At 39.0% G+C, this 15,126-nt stretch overlaps 1 protein-coding gene across 2 annotated transcripts in view; it reads right to left on the minus strand.

Annotated features, from left to right (window-relative positions):
- The window catches only part of LOC137434062 (myosin-1B), a 36,219-nt gene extending 25,157 nt beyond the window's left edge, over positions 1-11,062 (minus strand). The window contains exons 1-12 of one of the 2 annotated variants that reach the window (XM_068126704.2): positions 10,839-11,062; positions 10,309-10,365; positions 9,193-9,408; positions 8,866-9,009; positions 8,622-8,778; positions 7,903-7,930; positions 7,697-7,805; positions 7,478-7,570; positions 6,542-6,605; positions 6,273-6,371; positions 6,085-6,188; positions 5,820-5,958 (exon numbers count right to left, since the gene is read on the minus strand). In XM_068126704.2, coding sequence (XP_067982805.2) covers positions 5,820-5,958; positions 6,085-6,188; positions 6,273-6,371; positions 6,542-6,605; positions 7,478-7,570; positions 7,697-7,805; positions 7,903-7,930; positions 8,622-8,778; positions 8,866-9,009; positions 9,193-9,384 — 1,129 coding nt within the window. In that variant the 5' untranslated portion in view covers positions 9,385-9,408; positions 10,309-10,365; positions 10,839-11,062. Of the gene's footprint in view, positions 1-5,819; positions 5,959-6,084; positions 6,189-6,272; positions 6,372-6,541; positions 6,606-7,477; positions 7,571-7,696; positions 7,806-7,902; positions 7,931-8,621; positions 8,779-8,865; positions 9,010-9,192; positions 9,453-10,290; positions 10,366-10,838 lie in introns of both variants that reach the window. The other variant, XM_078785808.1, reaches the window with a different exon arrangement.
- Between the last annotated feature and the right edge of the window lie 4,064 nt (positions 11,063-15,126).

Below are 15,126 nucleotides of genomic sequence, written 5' to 3' on the forward strand. Positions count from 1 at the left end.
GATATATCAAAAAGTTATGGACGGATTTGGACGAAACTTTGTGGACAGATTGGGTGTGTGACATGGACGAATTAGTTCAATTTTGGTGAAGATCCGAATCCAGATAAGGATACGATAATTTAAAATTTAAAAAAAGTTATTCTCCAACATTGAATGATAGGGCGAAAAACTATATATGGTTTTTCAAAGTATAGAATGATATTTCAAAAAGTTGCAGAAAGATAAGGACAAAACTAGGTGGATGAGTTGGTAGGCGACATGAACAAGCCGATTCGATTTTGGTTCAGGTCCAGACCCAGATCCGGTCTATCAGTGGGATACAAAACATAAACTGTTCAGCCTGGCGGAGGTATGCACTCTACCGAGTGACGTTCTAGTGGTGACTTGTAATATCAGCCCCAATCAGGTGGTGCGCTATATGATTCACATTTACAAAAAGTGAATTGGGGTCCTACACACCAGCCTGGAACCCTTCGGGCTATGATTTTTTTTGATTGCCTAAATTACAAGATTATTAGTGTAGTGTATGTTTTGCTTCTAACATATCAAAATAACCTTAACCTCTACAGTTGAGCCTAAAGCAATAATTTCGACAAAGTCATCAGCAGAACATTTTCCTCCCATTGTTCATCTCGTGGAACAAAAGACCTGTTAACGTCATGAATGCTGGAATATCGAGCTGCTTTAAGTCTAACTTTAACAAGCTTGATCCCAGCAAATTAATGTATATACACCAAAAACCACTCTTGCATTTATAAAGGGTTGTACCACGTTGAGGCTCTGGGGGAGGCCATTATAAAGTCTAGGGACAATATACCCATCATTGTCCAAGACACACGATTGAATGTGTAATTAGGATAAAAATGAATAAATGTATTTTTGAAACGTATATGTACACCTTATTATACTTTCTTTTGGCAAGTCTTTGACTATTGTTGATGTTTTGTATAACTTTTTGAAAGCCCCACGTATTGTCTGTTCCCTGAGGATGTGAAAACACTCCAGCCAGTAACGCCTAAAACTATTGATTGTGTAACCGATTATAGCCGGCGAAGCCGGTGTTGTCAATAAACGCGTACGTATTATGTCGAAAACCAGATTATGCCTTGGCTTGAGAATTCCGAAGCTCAATGGAGGCCGCCATCTTGCGGATGCGGAAGTATGCATAAACAAATTGAAAAACGTTCAATAGGAGTTTCTTTCACCCGTCTTTGTTTGATTCACAATCTTATACACCTCCAATTTATTATTAAAATACTTTAAGACCAACCTCGGCCCGCACGGGCCTGGTTATCTTCAACGAAAAGCGTCACCAAACACCGGAACCAATGAGATTCGAGCATTTGAAAAAATATTTCTAAAACCAAATCACGCAATGGAGGCCGCCATCGACCGGATGCGGAAGTTTGCATAAAACAATTGCGAAAAAGTTCAATAGGAGTTTGTTTCACCCGTCTTTCTTTGATTCACAATCTAATGCACCTCTAATTTGTAATTAAAATACGTTAAGACCAACCTCGTTATCTTCAACGAAAATCGTCACCAAACACCGGAACCAATGAGATTCGAGCATTTGAAAAATATTTTTAAAAAGCTTATTACGCGTTTCGGACGCTGAAAACGGCGTCAAATATTCTAAAATTGACGAAGAATTATTTTTTAGAAATCTCGCGGCCGTAGGGGATAGTTTTTCACAGCCAGAAATACGGTATAAGCGGTTTACATAAAGAAAGAAAGCTCGGTTTGATTAACGACAGTCACACATTGCCGTTGAAATTGCGCTATCGTCTGATCTGTCGGCACTGATCTTACTGCAAGCTAACTTCTTCTGGTGGAGGAAGCCGCAGTGCCCGGAGAGAACCAGCCCTGACAGCGACTGAAGTTAGAAGACTACACACATACTGTGAAAACGTATGTTAAGCCCAGTTAAAATTTCTTTTAAAAGGCCTTAAGCTAGCACATCGTATAGTTACTTCCTTAAGCTTCTTGTGACATTTATTGTATGTAGGTATTGGGGAGGACTGTCTGCTCTTCTCTTTTACCAAGTCTTACCAGGTACGGTACCTACACCGACCTACTATCAACTACCTAACCTACTGATGCCATCGTGATGGGTAAAATAGTGGCAAGAGGCTTTGGCTTCGCCGGCTCATTGCGGCTTTGCAGTCGGGTACTAGTAGCCGGCGAAGCCGGTGTTGTCAATAAACGCGTACGTATTATGTCGAAAACCAGATTATGCCTGGCTTGAGAATTCCGAAGCGCAATGGAGGCCGCCATCTTGCGGATGCGGAAGTATGCATAACAAATTGAAAAAAAAACGTTCAATAGGAGTTTATTTTACCCGTCTTTGTTTGATTCGCAATCTTATGCACCTCTAATTTATAATTAAAATACTTTAAGACCAACCTCGGCCCACACGGGCCTGGTTATCTTCAACGAAAAGCGTCACCAAACACCGGAACCAATGAGATTCAAGCATTTGAAAAAATATTTCTAAAACCAAATCACGCAATGGAGGCCGCCATCGACCGGATGCGGAAGTTTGCATAAAACAATTGCGAAAAAGTTCAATAGGAGTTTGTTTCACCCGTCTTTGTTTGATTCACAATGTAATGCACCTCTAATTTGTAATTAAAATACGTTAAGACCAACCTCGTTATCTTCAACGAAAATCGTCACCAAACACCGGAACCAATGAGATTCGAGCATTTGAAAAATATTTTTAAAAAGCTTATTACGCGTTTCGGAGGGTGAAAACGGCATCAAATATTCTAAAATTGATGAAGAATTGTTTTTTAGAAATCTCGCGGCCGTCGGGGATAGTTTTTCACGGCCGGAAATATCCGAAGTTGAGACCGAATTCACCGAATTAATCAAGAAGTAAATTTTATCAATTTTTATCTCATCCAGAATGCAAATGGTACCTACTACACCGACTACACCTACTACACCTACTACACCGACGGTACCTACTACACCTACCTACTACCAACTACCTAACCTACTGATGCCATAGTGATGGGTAAAATAGTGGCAAGAGGCTTTGGCTTCGCCGGCTCATTGCGGCTTTGCAGTCGGGTACTAGTAGCCGGCGAAGCCGGTGTTGTGAATGAACGCGTACGTATTATGTTGAAAAGGCAGATTTTGCTGGATCCTTTGAGAATTTCGAAGCTTTGACGCACCAAATCGCTCAATGGAGGTCGCCATCTTGCGGATGCGGAAGTATGCATAAACAATTGCGAAAAAGTTCAATAGGAGTTTGTTTCACCCGTCTTTGTTTGATTCACAATTTTATGCACCTCTAATTTGTAATTAAAATACTTTAAGACCAACCTCGTTCCCCGGGCCCGCATGGGCCCTGGTTATCTTCAACGAAAATCGTCACCAAACACCACAACCAATGAGATTCGAGCATTTGAAAAAATATTTCAAAAAAGCTTATTACCGGTACCGCGTTTGAGGCTGAAAACGGCGTCAAATATTCTAAAATTGACGAAGAATTATTTTTTAGAAATCTCGCGGCCGTAGGGGATAGTTTTTCACGGCCGGAAATATCCGAAGTTGAGACGGAATTCACCGAATAAATCAAGAAGGAAATTTTATAAATTTTAATCTCATCCAGAATGCAAATGGTGTTATTTTGAACTAGATACGGTACCTACTACACACCTACCTACTACCAACTATCTAACCTACTGATGCCATAGTGATGGGTAAAATAGTGGCAAGGGGCTTTGGCTTCGCCGGCTCATTGCGGCTTTGCAGTCGGGTACTAGTAACTTGAATATGGAAAATAACTCAGCCTGTCATCCTTCCGAGGTCGGCAAATTGAGTACCAGCTTGCTGGGATGAATGATCCCGGTGTGTACCCCGGTTTAGAATAGGTACACCGTATCCCTGCGCATTGTAAGAGGCGACTAAGGGTTGGCGCCAGGAAGGGCATCCGGCCATAAAAACATTGCCTCAAACAGGGAACCATGATTGTCATGGGGCCCGCAAGGCTAACCCCCGCTCTGGCGGGGAAAATGGCCTTAAACGATCATTCATTATTCATTCATGGAAAAGAGATGAAAAGAAGGAAAGAAAATCGAATTTTAAGATGGTGAAGAACGTAATTGGACAATAAAGTGTTAGCTTACAACAACTGCAGTGATGGAGATATATATATATACATATATATATATATATATATATATATATATATATTATATATATATATATATATATATATATTGTACATATATATATATATATATATATATATACATACATGACAAGTTGGGTCACCAAATTAAGATCGGGTTATTTAGACTTCAGTAATTTCATTTGAGTATACTGTGTCGGAGTGGCGACCCGACAAGGATTGTACTCCTTAGCCAATGAAACTGCCTGGGCTATACGCTTCACACCGGCATGAAACGAATGTGCATAAACCATCAAGAAGATTGATGTTTATAGCTGTAGCAAAAATTAACCCGGAAGTGCACCATGGCGATGATTGGCCAAATGGGGTCATTTTCTTATTTGAGGTTGTATGGGATCGTGTGCAAACTACTTGCACTCATTGTTGTCCCTTGGCGACTGTGCACCATTTGTATATTGATTTACGTTCTGCAAATGGAGTATAAATACTTAAATGCAATTGATTTGATTCCCGAAAAATAATTCACCTTTGAACGTGACATGGAAGGGACAAGACATAAGCCAAGCTCCACCCCTTTGTATGCCAAGGCCAGCATTATTGGCCAGAGTAGCGTTATCTTTTGTTTTATCCTTGATGTGATCAATAATTGCAATTTTTTATTGAGACGTTAACCTAGCACGTGTTACAATAATGTGGTAGAGTAAATATAGGGGCAATTGGCCCATGGGTAAGGAATTGTAAAAAAAAAAATCAATGAAAAGGCTTCACACAGACAAGTCGCTCATATATAAATACGACAAGTCAGGAGACGACGATGGTTCACGAGCGAGCGGTATTCAATGACAAAGGTCAAAACCGACATTGAAAATATATAAATAGGAATGTATTATCTGTTATGAAACTAGTTAGCTACACAATACCGAAAATTCGGTTTGATTCCGACAACTTTGAAAATTTGACCTTTGTGACCTTGAAATGTCAAAACGAAGGTTACTGACCTTGAAATGAGATAGAAAATAATGTATAATCAGTTATGAGGTTAGTTAGCTACACAATACCGAAAATTCGGTTCGATTCCGAAAACTTTGAAAATTTGACCTTTGTGACCTTCAAAGGTCAAAGGTCGAAGATTCTGAAATTTATTGGAAAACTTGTATTTCATGATGTACGTGATAATATAAGATCATGTACGACATTTCACCCTATCAGGAAGCGAACAATGTAATAAAACCATTAAAAAATCGACTTTTCTAAATTTCGTGACCTTGTGACCTTGACCTTGGGGCGAAAGTGAAAAATCGAGCTCCGTGGGGCTAGAGACATGACATTGGCCTAACCAAATACCGAAACCCCTGTCAGATTCCACCAAACCCCTCGGAGAAGATGGAGCTTGAACTCGATTACCCCCTAAAAAGACATCTTTTTCGTGCGTGGCTCCGCCCACAATGGGCGCAATACGCCCACTCTAGGCAGGACACAACTAAATCATGATATCAACCTCCCACCCAAGTTTCATCAAGATCAGATATCATCGGGTAATTATGCTGCGGACAGACAGACAGACAGACACACACCCATGACGAATATAGTGGTCACTCTGTTTGATAACTCGTGAACCAATATAGGATACGACATGATATGATAATTTGCTGGGGAAATATTCGAATAAACGAACCTTCGTTGCCGTCTGGCTCAGCCTGCTCTTCTCGTGCCTTCTGCTTGAACTTCATGTTTCCATGATGCATAAGGGCCCCAGTTACTTTGTAAATGGAAGACTTCTCCTCGGCGGTGAATCCCAAGATATCAATAGCTTCCTGTAAAAGTATAAAATTACACACATTCTCTCGGTGATGTTTCTCCACTAAATGTAGTAAGCCGTTTTATTATGCAGAAATAAATGATAGTTCGAAAAATTACATTGATAATTACCACTGACTTACATCTGTCATCATCAACTCTTCGGAGTCATCGATGGATGCGACGGTGACCTCACCCTGACTGATGAAGGGATAGTCGAATGGGTTTGAAGTGACGAGTAGCATATCTGTGGGTCAAAGAGACATTTAGCTGGCTTCATATGAGGGTAATTAAGCATTTGTACGATGTCACTATTTACAAGAACAAGTACCAAGTAGCTCTGGTTTCTTCTGGGAGAGTATTTGGTAGAAGATGTGGTAGTTCCTTTCCGTTGGCAACTGGAATGTCACACGAGACTTCTCCAGCAGATCTGGAGAGTGAAATAATGTTTGATTTATGTTTGAGTTGTTTCACTCACCACTTGCATTTATATTTTTTTACAGAAGCCGTTGCCCATAAAACAACTACTTGTTGCAAAGTCCGCTTGAGTATAAAATATACACACGTGTGTTGAAGTGATCACATATGTAAAGTACATACATGTTTCGATGTCAGCTGAAGCCAGTTTTCCAGTCGCACCAAAGTGGATTCGGATGAACTTGCCCTGATGGAAGAAATGGAATTATATGTTTTTTGTTATCGGAAATGTCAATGAACGTTCGACTCTAATTAGAATTTTATTTTACGATGAATGGCGTACATTTGGTGCGACTTTAAAACTGTTTTCAGTTTTCCAGTAGCACCAAAGTTAGCTAATTGCTCATTGGGTTCTCTCATCTCCTTTCCCTGTCAAGTCTTCGGCCCAGTCCTATTCCTAATCTTTACAAAGATCTCTCTGAATCTCTGGAGAATCCTCCTTATCTCTTTGCTGATGATTCCACCCCCCACGGCGCACGTAGTCTGCCAGTAATCCTCTTCTGGTGAAAATCCAGAATCATTGCTCACCTTCACTTAATTGTTCCTCTTTTTCCTCCCACCTGTGGAACCAATTTCCTCAGTCTCTTCAATCTCATTTGCCCTTCAGGTTTTCAAAGACGGTTGTTCATCAACATCTCAGGTCATTCACCATCCATACTCTTGATCTTTTCTACTCTCACTAACCTTGCCAAAGCTCACATATTTCTGGATTACCCCCTACCCCTCACCACCCCCTTCCATTTTCATTGTTCAATGTATCCTTCTTTCCCAGTTTTCCCTTCCACTTCTGCGATTGAGAGTTTGCACTTGTATCCAGCCTATTCACACCCTGCATCCTCCTCCTTCCCCATGTCCTTTATTCCTCCAAGTCTTCCTCTATGTTGTCCCTCTACCCTGCAGTTGGTGTGCCCCTTACCCGCTCCGTATTCCTATTGTTCCTTTTGCTCTGTAACGTCCTGGTGTGTTCTGTGTCCCAGCCCCCCAGCCCCCCACGAGCCTCGACCTCATATATACAATTTTTATTTTTTAAAGGAAACCAGAAATTACAAAGACACTTACAAAACGTGACGAGTTGTCGTTTCTCACGGTCTTGGCGTTACCAAAGGCTTCCATCAGTGGGTTAGCCTGGACGATTTGATCCTCCAGTGTTCCCTGAAAGTCAAATTTACCTGGTGAATCAATGGGTCATGGAATGATTTGTTGGCTGCGTGTGCATAATTATTTGTGTAAGACTGTAGGTAATCGAAGCATGTGACTGTTTAGGTTTTACAGCCTCACCTTGTTTGTTGTTTCCTTCTTCTTCGTTGAATCAGCAACGGCTGCAATTGATGCAAAGTACTGGATGACTCTCTTCGTGTTTACTGTCTTCCCAGCACCAGATTCTCCACTGTTGGTTCAACAAAGTCACGTAAGGATTCTGTGTGTAAATTGGCACAATATCAATGAAGGGCTTTTCAACCGGTTTCTTTTGTTGAAATACTCACGTGATCAGGACAGACTGATTTTCTCTATCTGCAAGAAAACATTTGTGATAATGATTAAAATATTGCTGTTTCTATTTTGCTGACTTACAATAACATTGCACAATAATAACTCAAGTATTTATTTATAACAATATAGCAAAATGCATTTTTTTAGAAGGGGGGGGGGGGGGCAGTTAATTCAGATTTTTTGGGGGGGAATTTAGGATGTGATTGGAGCAAAATGAGATTTGAATCATTAAAAACAAGTTTTTTTCATACATTCTAACTACTGTGCAGTGGGTATTCAAAGGAAGATGATGCAGCATTTGCATGATATAAGAAATAATACTTTAAAACTGTACTACTTATTTTAATTACTTATCTTTACTTCTACTAAGGATGTAGCTTGCAATCTCCTTTAAGTTGTATAGTCTGGATTTGATTTACCCCTCTCTCCTTAACCCTCCGCAACTCTAAACTGTCACCGAGCTGATACACGAGGCAAGCCTTTCCATCATTGGCTACAGCGTACCTTGGATGGGTGTTAAGCTGGGTCTCCCATCTGTTAGCATTAACTGGTGGATGTTAAAAATCCATCTATGTTTTTTCTTGTCTACACCCAACCAAAATATCACATGCCTGTCCTAACCTACAGCCGTGCCCCTAATAATGATGCAACCAACAGCCAGGAAATGCTCATGAATGGATGGACGAATGAATGAATACTATTATCCACGCACCAGTCAACATGAACTGATAGGCATTGTCAGAGATGGAGAAGATGTGTGGAGGAGCTTCTTGACGCTTCTTTCCACGATACCCATTGACTACCTCAGTGTTGTACACGGGGAGCCACTTGTACGGGTTCACCGTGACACAAAACAGCCCAGAGTAGGTCTAGAAGAAGAACCAAATTGTGATTTAGAGCAATGTAGGGATTTTATCTTTAGAATTCTACAAGGTATTTCACCTGACAAAACTCACGTAAATCATCCATGCTGCGTAACGCTCTTTGAGGTTGAACAACACAGATGGCTCGTTCAGATGAGTCATCATGGCCATGTCTTCGATTTTATCGAATTTGGGAGGGTTCATGGAGTATACTTGATCTTCCTTGACTGTAAGAGTCTGAAAAATAAAAAAAATAGTTTTACTCCCAACGGGCTTCTATGGGGGATATTAGGACGACAAGAAACTTACAGATGGACAAGATCGGCATGCAATAAGAAAAGCAGGTAGCTAACAATATTGGGGTTTGAAGACAGCGTTCACAACAATAGACACATCATTGATAGGTATTGGAGACCTTACCACTCCTCCTTTTATTTCCACGGAAGCGTTTCCTCCTTCTTTGCTCTTCAACCTGCCTTTCACAAACATTTCTTTTGGCTCGTCCACAAAGACTTCCGTTTTGGGGTCAAAAGGGCGGTTTTGCGCCTCCAGCCGTTCCTTTTCACCCTTGCGGAGATAGATTGCCGCTTCGCCAAAATCCATTTCCGACATGATTGAGGATTTCTGATGTCACCACTGCATGGGGATGGTATTGGAACAAAAGGATTTTTGATACACGACTGATAAAAATACATTGTAAGTATGGTTTTTGAAATGGTTTTGGAATAAAATTTCTCTGATAATATGGCCTTGGTAGTACATGCTGGGGTAGTCTGTGGGCGACAGACGAGACACTGCCTGAGACTGTTAGCTCTAACTCTGCTTGTTTTATATATATATATATATATATATATATATATATATATATATATATATATATATATATAACTGTGAGAAATAGCAGAAACTCCACAATACGAGCAGGGTGTCTCATTTGCATTAAATAAATAATCGGAAGAAAATAAACAAGTAGCGAACGTTAAATGTTTGTCTAAATCGAGGAAGACTGAGAAGAAGGCCTGTGTTGGCCGAAAGCTTCTCTGAAAAAGAAAGATTGATCGTCTTGAAGCTATGTCTGCTACTTATTTAATTTCTTCCGATTATTTATTTATATATATATATATATATATGTGTGTGTGTGTATGTGTATGTACAGTGTATATATATATATATATATGTGTGTATATGTATACAGTACGGTACACTGCCATAATATAATGAACAAACTTTAGTTTGACCATCTTTGATACGAGCACAATCAAATTGACTGCAGTACACATATTAGTATTTGATAGAATGTCCTTTGAAATCAAACAGTGTTTTAACCCAGGAAGATATCTGCCTTAGCCAGATAAGACAGCCTTAGCCAGATTTTGCCAAATGTGGAGACATATTTTGTTACAGCTCTTGTGTATTACCTGGCAGAGTTTGGGTTTGTCCACAGCTCCTAATCCATATGTTTCCAGATGTGTTAAATGCCATTCTTGTTAGATGTGTGTGTTTGTTTGTTGTTCGCACTCTCCAAATGTTGCTTACCTCTATATATACTGATTTTTATGAGGATTCCTGACGATCTGGAAGATGACTGCAGTCCTGGAAAAGTTTGGGGTTTGGGAAAACATCGTAGAGCGTCTATTAAAAACTCACACATTTTCACACTGTGCTCTTGAAACTCTCCCTTTATGAAACATCCGCCATTCATTTACGTCATGTGAAATGTAAGTGCATTTTTGCTTCAATAACGATAGTAATTTGAATGTCAGGGTTTAGAAAGAAAGTTTTTTTTTTTAATGTTTAAAAAAATTTTCTGGAATGATTTTGTAGATATATCATTCCCTTGTGTACTGCAGACACTGATTAATTATTAATCGATATCATTCGAGATGAGAATTTTAGCAGAGAAAAATGCATGAATGTCCATATGCGCACAAACGCTAAGGACATCTAAAATTACATGCAAATGTACCAATTGCTTTTAATCGGTATATTATTTTCATTAAGGGTGAAACTTTGAAACCAATTTTGTTCCGCACAGGTGATGAAAATATAAAAGATGAGCGACCTACCTGGCAGGCCCCTGCTAGGATAGAAGGACGATTTCAAGTGGGAGTCTTTTATATGCTCTAGGGATGTCTACACAGCACAACTAAGAAGGCTGTCTCTTGGGCAGATGCATTGCCTTGAGGATCATCAGATTCCACAGCTGCCGAGGTCCCTCAACCAGTCATTCCAAAATAGAGTTTAACCGTCAGGAATGACACACCTTATTTCTTTCATTTGAGACTCGGGTATCGAAAAGGCTTTACTTTCTCTCTCTCAATGCACTCCCTCCAACATTGCTCCAAAATTAACTTTTTAGACTGTTCTTCTCACTTCCTGGCCAATTATTTAAGAAGTGTTCCATGCAAGGAGTTTCTTAGGAATATTGACATTTGGACCCTTTGGAATAAAATAAGGTTGAATGGATCAGCATTGGTATATATAAATGGTATTAAAGTATGTACGGCAGTACAGATGAGTTGAAACGATATCTGAACACAAGTACAATTAAGCTTTAGAACCAAAACTTAGAAAATAATTGGCACCTTGGGAGATGCTTTCGAAAAAAGTGCAAATGGAGAGGCTCAAATCAAACAAAAATGGCAAAGACGTTTTCAAAAAGTGAACAGAATAACAAAATTGAGAGCCAAATTACAAAACCATGGAATCATAAAAAAAAATCACTGCTGGAATTCCCATATATTGCCAATAAATAAATTTAAATTTCATGGATGTACTCGGATATTATGCCTTTGATTTTTGTACACTTGATCGAGGCTCATGGCAGAACTAGAGCAGAATGGGGAAAACTGAACAAGATGGAAAGCGGAAAATGTGAACAGCAGAGTGGAAGTGAGAGTGAGATCAAGGGGAATGGGAGAAGGACACATGGGGGTGAACAAGCTGAATCAAACACAGCAAGAAGAAGATGAGGGAAAGTGGGGATGAAACAGAAAAGGAAGAAATCAAATGCCAAATAACAAAACGAAAAGAGGTGAGGGAGAGGGGGTGATCACAATAATCTGGAAAAAGGGAGTGCTTGGGAATGGGGTCATTTGGGGTACAAGAGATTATGAGTGTGGATGGGGGATGACCTGATATAGTGGTGAACAGCTGACCTGAAGCCCTGGAGAGAGAATGGGACTGAACAGACTGGGGAAGTTGGTTCCACAGGTGAGAGGAAAGAGGAACAAATGAGTTGCTTTGTTGTAGAAGTGAGCAGTGAACCTGGATTTAAGATTGTTTACCGTTCTGTTTTTAACTCAAATGGACGACCGTCCAGTTGAGTTCATCACATACTGAACCCTCCGGCGTCCGTTGGCTGTCGTCGTCGTCTGTCAACTTTTCGACGTTAACACTCCAGCGTCCACAAATATCAACCGATTCTGATCAAACTTGACATGCAGCATCCTTACCCCAAGGACCAGGTTTATATTACATTTCAGCCCGATCCGTTGAAAAATGGCGGACTTAGGCGACCATTTTGTTTTTGGTCATGAAAACGACGTTAACACTCTAGCGTCCACAAATATTAACAGATTTTGATCAAACTTAGAATGTTTAACCCTTACCACACAAGGTAGGTTGCTATTGCATTCCAACCCGATCCGTCACAAAATGGCCGCCATATTGTTTTCAGCTCCGAAACTACGTTAAGACTTTAAGGTCCACAAATATTTATGGATTTTGATCAAACCTTGTTAGCTTTTCATTTAAGTCAAATCTAGTACAGACAACTGACCTACTTTAAAGTTGTCCAGTCAGTTCAGTTGAGTTCTGCTTCCCTGGAAACTCTAGTTTAGGTTGTTATATCCAGTGTTTAGCCTTCTGTATGCCTGTTTTTCTATTTCTAACTGAACAATTGCCTAAATTATGCTTTCCCAAGCTCCTCCATTTGCCTTTAACAAAGTATGAATTTGCCTTTAACAAAGAAGGTGAAAGTCATGCAAAGTGGGATAATGGAAAATTTATATCCATGTAAAGGTATATGAGGATTGGTTTTTGTTGAGCCTAAACAAGAAAATGATCTGGTATCGAAGGTTGGCATCAATATAATTGAGGCAATTTCCCTTCACGTGTTAAGAACGCACGTCCAATGTTTCTTCAACATCCTGAAGATCCTATTGTAGAAGTTTCTCTTTTTGTCCTCAAAACGCTCTTCACATCATTCATAACTTCATGTTTGCTCCCACATAAAGACGTACATAAATCATTGCTTTGAGTCTTTGAAAGAAAAAGCAGTGGGAGGTGAGCAGATATGGCAAATTGCGGGGTCACGGAACCCTTTGAACCCCATTTCTGCAGCTGCTGCCCTCATATAACATTGTCCTGAAGCAAAATGATTCCACTGAACCATTACATCATTTAGCTTGAAGATTGGCCTTCAATCCAAGGACTAATAATTGTGAGGAATTTTACCCAGTGATTGCACTAATTTGTTTAAAATATGCTAGTTTATTACAATAATTTCATTGCAATATAATATCGTTGTAGTTCAATACGAGTGAGACAACAACCTTCCCCAGCTGATTCCTGATGTAATTTGGAGGGGAAGACAGGAGGTTGAGGATGAATCGGGGTACTTTCAGGCCGTAGATTGTAAGTTGAATACTTGGCCCCAAGTTTGAGATATTTAACCCATGTTTAATTCCGAGTTACAAGAATACAAAAGAAAAAAGTAACAGTTATCTTTTGGTTCCTCCTCTACATTAGACTTGAGATGTCAATGATGGCAATATATACTGGGGTGGCTTCTTCTTCTCTTATATGTTTCATCTGTTTAATCCTTATAATATATTTCCTTAAATCGTATAATTTCCTTAAATCGTATAATTTCCATAAATCATATAATTTCCTTAAATCTTATCATTTCCTTAAATCGTATAATTTCCTTAAATCGTATAATTTCCTTAAATCGTATAATTTCCTTAAATCGTATAATTTCCTTAAATCGTATAATTTCCTTAAATCATATAATTTCCTTAAATCGTATAATTTCCTTAAATCGTATAATTTCCTTAAATCTTATAATTTCCTTAAATCGTATAATTTCCTTAAATCTTATAATTTCCTTAAATCGTATAATTTCCTTAAATCTTATAATTTCCTTAAATCGTATAATTTCCTTAAATCTTATAATTTCCTTAAATCATATAATTTCCTTAAATCGTATAATTTCCTTAAATCGTATAATTTCCTTAAATCGTATAATTTCCTTAAATCGTATAATTTCCTTAAATCTTATAATTTCCTTAAATCGTATAATTTCCTTAAATCGTATGATTTCCTTAAATCGTATAATTTCCTTAAATCTTATAATTTCCTTAAATCATATAATTTCCTTAAATCGTATAATTTCCTTAAATCGTATAATTTCCTTAAATCTTATAATTTCCTTAAATCATATAATTTCCTTCAATCGTATAATTTCCTTAAATCGTATAATTTCTTTAAATCTTATAATTTCCTTAAATCATATAATTTCCTTAAATCGTATAATTTCCTTAAATCGTATAATTTCCTTAAATCTTATAATTTCCTTAAATCGTATAATTTCCTTAAATCTTATAATTTCCTTAAATCGTATAATTTCCTTAAATCTACATCCAGGAAAGTTCCAAATGTGCTCCATTGGATTTCAATTAGCAAGCCTTGATGGCCAGGGTATTGTTGTGATGGTATCATTTCACAACAAGTTGGTAACTGCACGAGAGCGGTGGAGTCTGTGGCATTGTCATCCATGAATGCAGGTCTTGTGAAAAATGGGTAATTGTTAAAATATAGAATAACAACATGATGCAAAATATCTCGATGGTACTTTTCACCTGTCAGGTTACTCTGTACAGTGTCAAGGTAAAGGTTACAATCAACCATTGTAGGCTGCCCCATATTATAACGGACCGGCCCCCATACGGGATGGACTGTGCTATGTTCTTGGGTGTATCGATTTTGTTAGGTTGTTGCCAAACCTGAATTCTTCCATCAGTCACATTGACGCATCGCACCACTGGATCTCCAGGATTGGGCGATTTCCATGCCAAGTGGGCGGTTTTCTGTTCTGGGGTGATAATGAGGGGTCTTATTTTGCTGGCTTTGTAACCTGCACCACAAAATCAGTTCTTTACAGTTCTCATGGGTAACCTCCGAGGCAGCCTCTTTTCATGGCCACAGCACTGTTAGTGGTGAAAGGAATACGTCTCTGACAAACCCGATGGGAGATGCATTTCCTTCGTTGGAAGTCACCATGGGTTGTCCAAATCCAGGCCTGCGTTTAACATCATTAGTTTATCCATGTTTGTGGACCATTCTGCTGAT

Source organism: Myxine glutinosa, chromosome 10 (assembly GCF_964187855.1).
Source record: "Myxine glutinosa chromosome 10, kmMyxGlut1.1, whole genome shotgun sequence".
NCBI lineage: Eukaryota > Metazoa > Chordata > Myxini > Myxiniformes > Myxinidae > Myxine > Myxine glutinosa.